Here is a 12990-nt window from a genome sequence, read left to right as displayed (position 1 = left end):
CCTATCTTTGGCCTGCCAAGCCCAGTTTTAGCAAAAATCCTCCTAGGCCAGTTTAGCAAGAATCCCCCCCTCCTTCGTATCTAAGTTCTTCATCCCTCCTCTTGAGGTCTAATCAAGTTCCACCCCCCAGCCTCCCTTCATCCTTGTGTTAGTCAGGGTTCTCCATAGAAACAGGACCAGTAAGAAACAGATAGGCATATAGATAGCTTATCTATCTATATCTACAGATCAATATCAATGGTAGGTATATATATCTAGATAGCTATGTCAGATATCTAATATCTGTATATTTATAGATATATCTTTATATTAATGCTATTTCTCTGTTGTATAGAGATATAGATGTTGATATAGATATAGATATAGATGAGGAGATTTATTATAGTAATTGGCTCATGAGATTATGGAGGCTGAGAAGTCCTACAATCTGCTGTAAGCTGGGAAACCAAGAAAGCCAGTGGTATAAACCACTCTAAGTCTGAAGGCCTGACAAACAGGAAAGTCCCAGATCAAGATTGAAGGCCCAAAAATCAGGGGACTGATGCTGCAAATCCTGGTCCAAGTCCAAAGGTCCCAGACTAGGAGTAGTGATGTCTAAGAGCAGAATAATATGGATGTCCCAGCTCAAGCAAAGAGAAAACTCATCCTTCCACTGCCTTTTAGTTCTATTCAGGCCCTCAAGAGATTGTGATAATGCCCACTTGCATTGATGAAGGCAATTTTCTTTACTAAGTCTGCCAGTTCACATGCTAATCTCTTCCGGAATCCTGCTCACAGACACACCAAGAAATGTTTCACCAACAATCTGGGCATCTTTTACTCAAATCAAATAGACCCCTAAAATTAACCAACACAATACCTAAGTTCCCCTCAGTAATCTGCCATTCACTAACTCCCTCACCCTCCCTGTTGGCCATAAACTGTCATCTGTCTGTCTTGTATGTGGAGTTGAGTTTATTTTCCCTATGGCAATAGTCCCTGGCCCCTATTACAATGGTCCTGAAAAAAGCCTTCCATGCCTTAAACTCCATATGGCATACTTTTTTATTGACAATGCTGATGTTACTATGTTCCTGTGAGTGAGAGAATGTGTCCGGATCATTGCTGAGCTAGGTACTGTGTCTGCATATTCATGTGAGAGAATGTGAGAATGTGAGTCCATATGAGCGCATTTCTTCTGTGAGCTTATGGTGGAGCTATACGGTGGATGTGAGCATATCTGTGTGTACATCTATACGTAAGCATGTTCCTGATTTCAAGAATGTGCATGTGCAAGTGAAAGTGTGAGTAACAGCATTGGGAAGCACCTGAGTGTTTATACTCGGGTCCCCATGTGAGTAAACTTATGAGTATGGTCATGAAATTAACTGAATATATCAGCATGTTTATGTGAAGCCGTGAAAGTATAATTGGATGCATGTGAATGTACGTGTTCTTAAATTTAAATTTGTAGGCAATTCTGAGCATGTTTAGGGAGTGTGCAAACATGTGACTGTATGTAAGCATATCTCTGTGTGACATAAGTGTGAACATGTCCATGGGTGAGTGTTTTCGTAGGTGCAAATTTGTGTTTAAAATATTTAAGTGTGTTCACTTGTACGAATGAATTTGTAAGCACGTGAAGGCAGATTAGCATAATTCTGAGTCGTTGGGGGTAAATGTGTTTTTTTTTTTTTTTTTTTTTTGCAGTACGCGGGCCTCTCACTGCTGTGGCCTCTCCCATTGCGGAGCACAGGCTCCAGACGCACAGGCCCAGCGCCCATGGCTCATGGGCCCAGCCGCTCCACGGTACGCGGGATCCTCCCAGACCGGGGCACGAACCCACGTCCCCCGCATCGGCAGGCGGACTCCCAACCACTGCACCACCAGGGAAGCCCCCAAGTGAATGAATGAAATCATGAGCTTCTTGCTGACTGTGAGCGTGTTCCTGTGCAACTCAATATGTAAGCATGTTACTGTTGGTGACAAGGATATTTTATATGGGTAAGGGAATGGGTGTGTGCATGTGTAAATGAAATGAGTGTACCTGGAGTGTGAGTGAACTTGTAACCAAGTTTATGTTTTAAGTGCATGATTGATGATGATAATCTGAATGAGGTGGGGCTACTGTGTGTGTGTGAACTGTGAGCCACCAAGTGTGAATGTATGTTAGTATGTGTGAGTACATGTGCCAGTATATGTGTTTGAGTGAGTGATCTGTAAGCATGATAATGTGAGTGAACAAATGAGCATGTACGTGAGTTTGTGCATTTGTGAGAGTAAATGTGCGGCCTTGTAATCTCAAAGTGTGCTAGTATTTCAGTCTCTGAGGACTGCTGTAAATGTATGTTCAAGCATACCCTTGACTTTGCAGCCATATGCATGGGGGTTAGCATGTTTGTATGAGTAAGTGAACGTGTATCAGGTTCACTGTGGTGAGCTAGTTCACAGGTGAGTATATTTGTGTAAGTGAAACCTGAATAAACATGAGTGGAAGTGCATGTGAGTGTATTTGCTTCTCTGAGTGGATATTCTGAGCTTCATGGAGGATGTGAGCATGTTTGTATGTGAATACCTATGTGAACATGTTCCTGATTTTAAGAGTGAACATGTGCGTGTGTAAGTGAATGTGTGAGTGGGAGCTCCTGAATGTATGCATTTGTGTCCCTGTGTGAATGAATCTCTTGGCATGGTCATGTGATTGAGTGTTTGAGCACGTTCGTGTGAAGGAGTGAATGTCAGTATGTACGTGTAAATGTATGTGTGTCTGTGAGTGGGAGTGAATTGGTGGGCAAGTTTGAGAATGAGTGTTTAAGTGTTTTGTCAGTGAGTGAATGTGTGAGTGTATGTATGTGAGCCCATCTGTCTGTGACAGTGTGTAGGTGAGCCTGTTCGTGGGTGAGAGTGGTCTCTTGGATCTACATTGCCACGCTTAAAGTGAACACTTTTGTATGCTCATCTGTATAAATGAACTTGTAAGCCTGGGAATCATGTAAGCATATTCACGTATAGTGGATGAGCAAGTATGTTTTCTTGTGACCTTGTTAATATGTGACTACAGTAGTTGCAGACTATTCACGGGGGACTCATTCCAGCACCCACCAAGGATACCAAAATCTGAGAGTGTCCAAGTCCCATAGTCAGCCCTCTCTATCCCCGTAGTCTGCATTCGCGGACTCAACCGACTGTGGATCATAAACATAGCACGTGATATGCAGCTGGTTAAATCTGTGAAAGCAAAACCCATTGACACAGAGGGCTAGCCGTATATTTATTGAAAAAAATCCGCATATAAGTGGACCCACACAGGTGACACTCTTGTTGTTCAAGGGTCAGCTGTATATTCGAATGAGGTCATTCATGCCCATATGTGTGAGTCAATGTAAGCGTTTTTATATAAATGAGTGAATTTGTGAGCTTCTAAGTCAGTGTGAGCATGTTTGTGTGCAATTATATCTGTGACTATGTTAATATTTATGACCAAAAATTTGCATGAGTAAATGAATGTGTAGGACTGTGCATATACACACAATGAGCATGTCTGGAATGTGTGCGAATTTGTAATCACTCTTGTGTGTATAAGTGAATGTGTGCATTTGCTCACAAGGGTGATGTGGGAAATTTTGGGTAGGTATATGAATGCCTGAGTGTCTGAAGGGGTATATATGTGTATATGTGTAAGTAAATTTGTCACTTCACGTGTCTGAGTAGTGAATTTTAAGCATGTTAATATTAGTGAATGAATGTTTGAAAGTATGCGTATATCTGAGCTGGTCCACTCACAACACTGAATATATGAACATGTAGATCTGAGACAATATTTGTGTTGATGTACATGTTTGTGCGTGTTAAAGTGCATCTTTTAATTTGTGACCATGTGTATGGATGTTAGCACGTTAGGGAATAAGTATCAGATTCACTGTTTTCAGCTAGTTAAGGTAGTGTGAGCATTCGTGTAAATTATGGGTGTGTACATGGAAGGACATGTGAGTGTGTTTTCTTCTGTGAGCAAATGTTTGAGCTCCAAGATGGATGTGAGCATGTTTGTTTTCATGCATCCGTGTGAGCATACTCTGGAGGTTAGGACTGTGAATGACATGTGTAAGTGAAGGTGTGGATTGGGAGCATCTGACTGTATATATTTGTATCCCAGTTACAGAGAATGTGTGAGCATGGTCGTTTGATTGAATGCACGTTGGAGCATGTTTGTGTGAAAGAGTGAATGTGTCAGTGTGTGAGTGTAAATGCATATGTGTTGTTGAATGTGAGTCAATTTTTGTGTTTGAGTTTGTGAATATTTGGTGTGCTTTCTGAGTGAATGTGTACCTCTATGTAAGTCAGGATATCTGTGTGCAACAGTCTATGTGTGAGACGGTTTAGGGGCAAGAGTAATTTCCTGGCTGTAAATCTGCACACTTACAGTGAACATGTATGTGTGCTCATTTGTATAAATAAATTTATAAGCATGTGAATGTAGGTTAGTGTAATGCTGAGTTCTCAGTCAGTGAGTTTGTTTTTCAAGTGATCTCATAAATGAGTGAATATATTTGAATAAAGTAATTTGTGAGCATGTGAGTGAGTGAATGCAACTATTCTTAAGTAGTGTAATTGAGTGAATTTGTGAGCTTGGTGTGACCATATTTGTGTGCAAGTGAATATATGAGCTTGTTACTCTTAGTGACAATAATAATGTGCATGCGTGAATGGGTGTTTATAACTGCAATGAGCATATCTGCAAGTGAGTTAATTTGTAATCACTTTCATGAGTGAATGAATACGTAATTCAGCTCATGAAAGTGAGTGAGGTGTGGGATACTTTTTGTGAGTGTGTGAAAGTATGAACATTTCGGTGTGAATGTACGTTAGTTACCATGTGTATGGATGTGGGCAAGTTGTCACTATATGCATTTGCATAGTGAATGCAAGTGGTAATGTGAGTGAATGTGTAACCACGTGCTTCTATGCGAGCATTTATCTTCTTTAGAGTGAATATGTGAACCTGTACATCTGTGTATGCTGACATGTTTGTGTGTTCAACTGTATGTTTAAATTTGTGACCATGTGTACAGCTGTTATCATGTTTCTCTGAGTTAGTGAATATGTATAGTTTATTACCGTGACTTGAATCGTTCAGTGTATTTCTGCGAGTGAAATACAAACATGAGTGTAAGTGCATGTGAGTGTATTTTCTTCTGTGAGTGACTACTGGACCTTCACCTAGAAGTGAGCACACTTATGTGTAAGTGTCCATGGGAGCATGTTCCTGATTTTCACAATATTAATGAGCATGTATAAGTGAATGTGTTAGTGGGAGCATCTTAGTATGTATCTTTGAGTCCCCGTGTGAATGAATTTGTGGGTACGCTCATGTGATTGAGTGACCGTTTGAGTAGGTTTGTGCGAAGGAGTGAATGTGTCGGTATGCATGAATGTTTCTATGTCTTTGAATGTGAGCAACTTTGTGGGCATATTTGAATGAGTATTTGAGTGTGTTTTGTGAGTGACTGTGTGAGCATGTTTATGTACGCAAGCATGTCTTCTATGATGGTTTAAGTGAGAGCCTGCTCATGGGTGATTGTGTTCTTAAGTGTAAATTTGTGTTTACAAAGTGAATATTTGTGTTCCCATCTCTACGCGTCCATTTGTTAGCATGTGCAATCCTATTAGCATATTAGCGGGTATGAGCAGGTGGTTCTCATGTGATCTTGATAACGTACAACTATATTTGAATAACCTACTCTGAGAGCATGTGTGAGTGAATGTGATTTTATGTAACTGAGCGAATGGGTGAGATTCTTAGTGTATGTTCTTGAGCAAGTGAGTCTGTAAGCATGCTGTGTTTGTGACAATGATAATTTGCGTGGAAAAGTGAATGTGTGAGTGTGTGCATATACATGCAATGAATGTGTCTAGAATGTGAGGGAATTTGTAATCACTTTCGTGTGTATAAGTGAGTATGTGATTATGCTTATGCGAGTGTGGTACGAGCTACTTTGTGGGAATGTTTGAGGATCTGAGTGTGCATATGTTAGTATGGGTATGTGTGTGAGCCAGTTTGTATGTGCATTTGAGTGAGTGAACTATAAGCATGTTAACAGGACTGAGGGAATGTTTGAGCGTGTGAACATATGTAAGCATGTACACTCGTGAGAATGAATGTGTAAACTTATACATGTGACAGTGTGTTAGGATGGCATTGGAAATTTGACATATGTGTGTTTTAAACTGTATGTTTCATAGTGGATGTGAGCATGTTTTTGTGTGAGGGTTCTTACAAGCATGATCCTGATCTTCTCAATGTTAATCTGCATGTGTAAGTGAATGTCTCAGTGGGAGCCTCTGTGTGAATGAATGTGGGCATGGTCATGTGGCTGAGTGAATGTCACCACGTTGTGTGACTGAATGTGTCAGTCCGCGTGTGTGAATGCATGTCTTTAAATATGAGTGACTCTGTGGGCATATTTCGATGCTTGAATGCTTAAACTTTTTGCTGAGTGATGAATGTGTGAGTGTGTGTATATATGTATGTCTCTGTGTAAGTGTATGTGTGAGCCTGCTCATGCCCCTTCATTGTGAGCAAGCATTTTTCAAGTGATGTTTCATTGCACTCATTGTATGTATGGATGGTGAGCATGTACAGACACATTAGCATGTTTCTGTGTAGTGACTATATGGTGGGTTTCTTTTTTATCTTGTTTATGTGGGAGTACATCTGAGTAAGGTCATGTGTGAAAGTGTGTTGTAAGGGAAAGTGTTTTACGTGTTGTAAGAATTTGTGAGATTCTTGGTGACTGTAAGAAGATTTCTGTGCAAGTGAATGTATAAGCATGTTTCCGTTTGAGACAATGAGAATTTGCATAAAATTGAAAGTGAATGTGTGATTGTGGAACTCTAAACCTAATATGTATGGCGTATGAATGAATTTTTCATCATATTCATCTGTGTGAATGTGTGGTAATACTTCTGTGACTCACTGAGTTGTCGGCATGATTGTGTGAGTGAAGGGAATTGTGTGTGTGAGTGCGAATGTATGCATGTTTACATATGTGAGGAACTCGTCAGGATGTTCACTGCAAGAAGTGAACTATACTCATCTTAATGTTGGTCAGTCAGTGTGTGATCCTGTGCGTATATGTGAGGATGCACATTTTTGAAAGTGATTATGTGAATTTGTACGTGTCTTGGAGTATGCTCACGGAAGAATATTTGAGTGGTCAAGTAAAGGTTTCTTGGTGTTCATGTGTATGCATTACCTTGTGACTGTATGCTTGGATGAAAGCATGTTCACGGGCGTGTATGAATGTATTTTATGCTCATATTCATGCATGTATACTGTGTGGGTGAAATGTGAGCGCACGACTTGAGTTCATGTGAGCGTATGGATTAATGAATGCGTGAGCTTTGTGGTGAGCACGAGCATATTTGTGTGCAAGGGCGTACGTGAGCATGTTCCTGATGGTGAGCATGTTAATGTGGGTAGCTAAATGGGAGCACTGGAGAGTATATTTTTGGGTATCCCTGTGAGAGAAACGGTAATCATGGTATGCGACTGAGTGAAGGTGTCAGCTCATTTTTATGGAGTGAATGTATCAGTGTGTTTGTATGAGCAGCTCTGAGTATGTACATCAGTGAAATTGTGAGCATGTTCAAGTGAGGGAGTCAATGTCTGACCACGCTCATGGAAATGAGTGAAGTTGTGAGCATACCTGAGTAAACGTGCGAGCATATGGTGCGAATGTGAATGAGTAGTATTGAGTTTTTAGTCAGTATGTACATTTGGATGAGTCAACACTACGTGTGTTAACGCAATTGTGTGTCTATAGGTGAGCATGCACATTGTGAGCATGAGTATATGAACTTTTACACGTCTTCAAGTGTGATTATATTTGAAATGTTTGAATTTATTGAAAAAGCATTTGTGTGTGCATGTGAATTTGTGAGCATGTTCATGAATGATAGCATATTCATGTAGGTGTGAGGGTTTATTGTGTTTATTTATGTGAGCTTGTTAAAGTGTGAGTACACTGTATGAGTGGAATGTGAGCATGGGAGTATGTTTGTGAGTTTATGTGAGTGAATGCTGGGGCTTCGTGACGAATGTGATCATGTTTATGTGCAAGTGTATATGTAGGTTCCTGATTGTGAGCATGTTCAGGTGCATGAAAAGTGAATGAGTGTGTTGGGAAATGAATATAGGTCTCTATGTGCATGAAACTGTCAGCATGCTCATGTGGTTGAATGACTGCTTGAGTAGGTTTATGTGCAGTGAATGTGTCAGTTCTGCTTGAGTAGGTTTATGTGCAGTGAATGTGTGTATGTGTGCATCTGAGAGTGTTTACGTATGAGGGAATTCATCAGCATGTTCTTAGGAGTTCATGTGTGAAAGCGTCTTGTTACTAGGTGAGTGTACGTTACTGGGTATATGCAAGCCTTTCCACGGCTGAGAGTGCCTTATTGTGAAGGAGTCTGTATGTTTAAGTGAATATTTTGTGTGTACTCATCTGTATGAGTGAATTGGTGAGCATCTGAGTGCATGTCAGCATATTCCTATGTGATGATTGTGTACGTGTGTTTTTGTGTGATATGTGAATGTAAGTATACATGTATAAGGGAATGTATGGAAGTATGTGTGTGAGTGTACTTTTTTCTGAGTTTGAGATAACTTGTGAGCTTCTTGGGAGGTGTGAGCATGTTTGTTTTGACGTGCCTACGTGAGTTCATTCCTGTTTGTGACAATATGGGTAAGTGAATGTGTGATTGTTTGCATATAAATGTAATGAGTATGTTGTGACAGCACTGTGGCAATGGCAACCTGCAAGAATGTCCTGGGCTTCCCTGGTGGCCCAGTGGTTGAGAGTCCGCCTGCCGATGCAGGGGACACAGCTTTGTGCCCAAGTCCGGGAAGATCCCACATGCCGCAGAGCGGCTGGGTCCGTGAGCCATGGCCGCTGAGCCTGCACGTCCGGAGCCTGTGCTCCGCAACGGGAGAGGCCACAACAGTGAGAGGCCCGCGATCCGAAAAAAAAAAAAAAAAAGAATCCGCCTGCCAATGGAGGGGACACGGGTTTGAACCCTGGTCTATTCAGGGGTAAGAAGCAGGAAAGCATCCGGTGCATTTAATAAGAAGGGTTGTTGCTAGAGGACCCTATCTGGCGGAGCAGAGTGGGGAGCGGAATCTGGGATTAGGCCGTTCGAGGCCCTCCCAGTTTTACCAGCCGTCAACTCAGCACGGAATACTAACTTTAGCCCTCACCGCACCATCACCCCCTCCCCCCGCGCACACACACACACAGGGGCCAGTATACCTGGCTGAGGAGAACTCAGTCCCTGGAGATGGAGGGGTGGACCCTGGGGCGGTAGCTCCCCGACCCCCGCCATTTCAGCGCTATTAGGTACCACAGCAACACAGGGGCTGAAACAAGGGGGCTCCATCGCAGCTGCACGTGCCCAGCCCCACCACCAACTCCTCTACGGACTGGCCAGCAGGCAGCGCGCGTGGGCAGCGGTTCAAAAGCCCAGACCCACGTCTGCTCCAGCCGTCTCCTTCTAAGAGGTCGCCCACTCACCCTCTGCCCGCCCAGCTCATGGCAGCCTGGCGACCCCGCTCACCAATCAAAGAAGTCTAGAACGACGTCAGGAACATCAGGCGAGGAGAGGTCAGAAGCCAAAGTGCAATTTCCACCTGGGATTGGGGTCGTCGCCCGCCAAGGGCCGGGTCCTGATGAGGAGTAGGCGCACAGGGGCCCGCCGCATGTCGGGACGCCATAGCTCCGACCGTCCGAGAACCCTGGAGACCGCTGCAGAGCGGGAGGCCGATAGACGAGGGGGGGCGCGGGATAACCAAGAGGAGCGGGGCGAGGAGGTCGTGCTTCTGCAAAGAGCCGCCTGTAAGGTGACAACATCGAGGCCAAGGGGAGCGCGGAGGGTGCGGGTCGACCAGCGGCCCTGAGCCAGGGAGCGGCAAGAAGAGCAGCAGCCCAGCAACTTCACTCCACGCAGCACCCCGACCACGAACCCAGCCGCTGCACACAGCGCGGGGTCTGACGCACTTCTGGCAGCCGCTGGGCGGGCCTGAGGCCCGGCGCACAACTGGCTCCGCCCACCCCGATGGCAAGCGAGCTTCGCCAATCAGGCAGGCGCCGGGAGCCTTTCAACGAGATGCATGGTCCCGCCTCCTACCGCAGCCTGTGTGCCGCCCAGCCCTCTGCTCCTTCTGGCGTCTGCAGTCATTCCCGGGTCAGCCGCAGTTCCAGCTCCCTGGCAGCTGGAGAGCTGGGCCGGGGGTCGGCGGCGTGGGGCACCCCGCCCTGCACCTCCCCTCTGCAAAAACGCAAAATGTGCTTTTCACTTGGAACAGCGTATGCCCAAGAGTTTGCTTTTTGTGGTGAAAGTAGTAATTTGACCACCCAGGCTCAATCTGCGTTTTGAAAATACTGGACACCTTTGAGGAATCAGGACCTAGTTGACTGGTGGTCATTCCCTGACCCTCGGGCCTCCAGTGAACCAGACTGCCTGTCCTCTGGAAGGCATAGAGGAGGTTCAACCAGTGCGTTTTGTGACACGGTTCTGGCCCATCATCAGGACCGAAATTGGGCTCCAGGAGCCCCCCTCCCATAGCTAAGGGATGCACAGTTGAAGTGAGGGTTCTTGGCTGACAGCATGGAAGGGGAAAAGAAGGCAACGGTCAGTGTATCGGATCTTCAAGGCAGTGAGCCCCCGGAGAGCAGGCCACTCTAATGCTCCAGCATTCTGGCCCCGCATGTGGGGAAAAAAAAGCCTTACATTTTTGCTAGAGGGCTTCTCTTCTTTCCGCTACCCTGAACATTGCCACATAGAGTAGAAATATCTCAGAGAAAGAGGAAATGCTTCCACTCATTCACTACCCTTCATCCTTCCCATCTCAGGTACCTTGATGAAGCAAGGTCAGAAAGAGGCTTCTTCCGAGCACATAAGCCACATGGGCAATGAACAGATAGACCTCAGTCATATTCACCAGCGCTGGACCTCGTGAGGCATGCCATGTAAAAGTGTTGAAATCAAAATGGATTTCAGGTTCACTCTTGTTCAACTAGAATATTCAAAACAAACATTCCCCCCCCTTCCCCTTTCCTTCAGTATTTGGTGAAAATAGTTGGGACTGCTTGTGCCCAGCATATTGCACAGCTTTACTTGCATGGAACTCTCTGGGGTGGCTGAGTGTTTTGTACAGCTAAAAATTTAACTCTTTACCCCACCTCGACCTCTTCTCAAGCACCCTCTTTCTTCTTCTGTCTTTTTTTTAAACGATTTTAGAATCACACATGTTTAAAATGTGTCTCTTAATTTCCTTCCTTCTCTTCACCAGCAGAGCATCTTCACACATTCGTTTTCCCTCTCCTTTCCCCCTCTTTTTCCTTCTATTGCAGTAAGTGCTCTCTTCTCACTTACGGGGCAGGTCCGCATAGAACTAACCCACTTACTTAGGTGGGGGATCCCTCTATGACGAACCATCACAACAGCAGTGGGTCAGTTGAGCCCAGCCCTACTGCTCTTAATCCTGCACCCCTTGTCTCTGGTCACCCAGGCATCCTCGAACAGACAATGCTTGCTGGTTAAAAATGAAAAGGCCATTTCAGATCAGTTTGTCCGAGCATCTGAATTGTATATGGGCGAGGAGGTGTGGGGACTGCCTAGAGAAGGAGGGTCGATGGGCCCAAGGTTACACAGTGGCAAAGAGCGAAACTAGAACCCTATTTCCAGGTTGGCCTACTTCTAGAAAAGTGTGTTTTTCCAGTGAAACTCAGCTTTGACTGCTATTTCAGGCAGCCACAGGCATGTGGGAATTGTTTTGTTTGGAAGCAGGTTATTCCTATTCCTGGAATCAAATTCTTCAATCAGTGTCTCAACCGACAGGAAAAGCAAGCCTCAAGGTTTTCTCCTAGGCATCCTTGTGACTATGGATACGGCCAAAAACTTGATGGCAAGAATGAATTTACTTCCAGAGCTTACGTCCCACACTCACATGACAAAGAGCTGAGAAGGCAGCAAGGAATATGAAAAAGCCAGTATAATTTATACTTGTTGAGTTTTTGTCTAGTTCATTTATTAGAATGTACATCAATATCCAGATTGAATGCACTTAAACCTGAATATGGGATCATGGTGTAGAGGACATAGCACTGACCTAGGAGTTAGCCCATCTGTGTTCTGACCCAGCTCTGACCCATGACTGCGAGTATTCCACTTTGTCTAGAGTATGAGGTGGGTTGGGAGGTAAGGCAAGAGGTAAAACACGTAAGAAGAAAAAGAATAGGTAGTACCTGGCCTAGTGAGGGCCGCACATTCAGTGCACAGAAAATAACTACTCAGTGAATATGTGAAGCTAAGAAAGAGAATTTTATTTTATTTTATTTTTTTTACTTATAAACAGCTAACAGTTATTTTCCACAGTCCTAGAAGCTGGTTAGTCCAAGATCAAGGTACCAGCAGCTTTGGTGTCTGGTGAAGGCCACTTCCTGGATCATAGGTGGCAACTTTTCACTATGTACTCACTGGTGGAAGGGTCAAAGTATCTCTCTGGACCCCCTTAAATAAGGCCCTAATCTCATTCATGAGGGCTCCACCCTTATGACCTAGCCACCTCCCAGAGACACCACCTTCTAATACCGTTATTTTGGGGTTTAGGATTTCAACACATAGATTTGGGGGAAATGCAAACATTCTATTTAGGATACCTACCCAATTTCCACACTGCCCACAAAGTGCCATGTCGAAACCCAAATAAAATCACATCATTTTCTTGCTTTAAAAAGTCCAAAGTCTTCTGATTGACTGGCAGAGAACTTTTCTTCTTCAACCTTTCTCTCCATAACCTATTCCACGTACTCCATTTTTCATCTGCATCTATTCTATTTTTGTTTTTTGTTTGCTTTCTTTCTTTCTTTCTTTCTTTTTTTGTGGTACGCAGGCCTCTCACTGTTGTGGCCTCTCCCGCTGCAGAGCACAGGCTCCGGATGCGCAGGCTCAGCGGCC

The 12990-nt window shown here is 44.1% G+C and overlaps 1 protein-coding gene across 1 annotated transcript in view; it reads right to left on the bottom strand.

Moving 5' to 3' along the window:
• LOC309796971 (uncharacterized protein) overlaps positions 1 to 10077 on the bottom strand; it is a gene marked incomplete at its 3' end in the record, with an annotated part of 41867 nt that extends 31790 nt beyond the window's left edge. The window contains exon 1 of the mRNA XM_082610355.1: positions 9589 to 10077. Coding sequence (XP_082466481.1) covers positions 9589 to 9881 — 293 coding nt within the window. The 5' untranslated portion in view covers positions 9882 to 10077. The remainder of the gene's footprint in view (positions 1 to 9588) is intronic.
• Positions 10078 to 12990: the final 2913 nt, after the last annotated feature.

The sequence above is a fragment of the Mesoplodon mirus genome (genome assembly GCF_964341445.2).
Source record: "Mesoplodon mirus genome assembly, chromosome: X".
Taxonomy (NCBI): domain Eukaryota; kingdom Metazoa; phylum Chordata; class Mammalia; order Artiodactyla; family Ziphiidae; genus Mesoplodon; species Mesoplodon mirus.
This window is presented reverse-complemented; position numbering and strand designations above follow the sequence as displayed.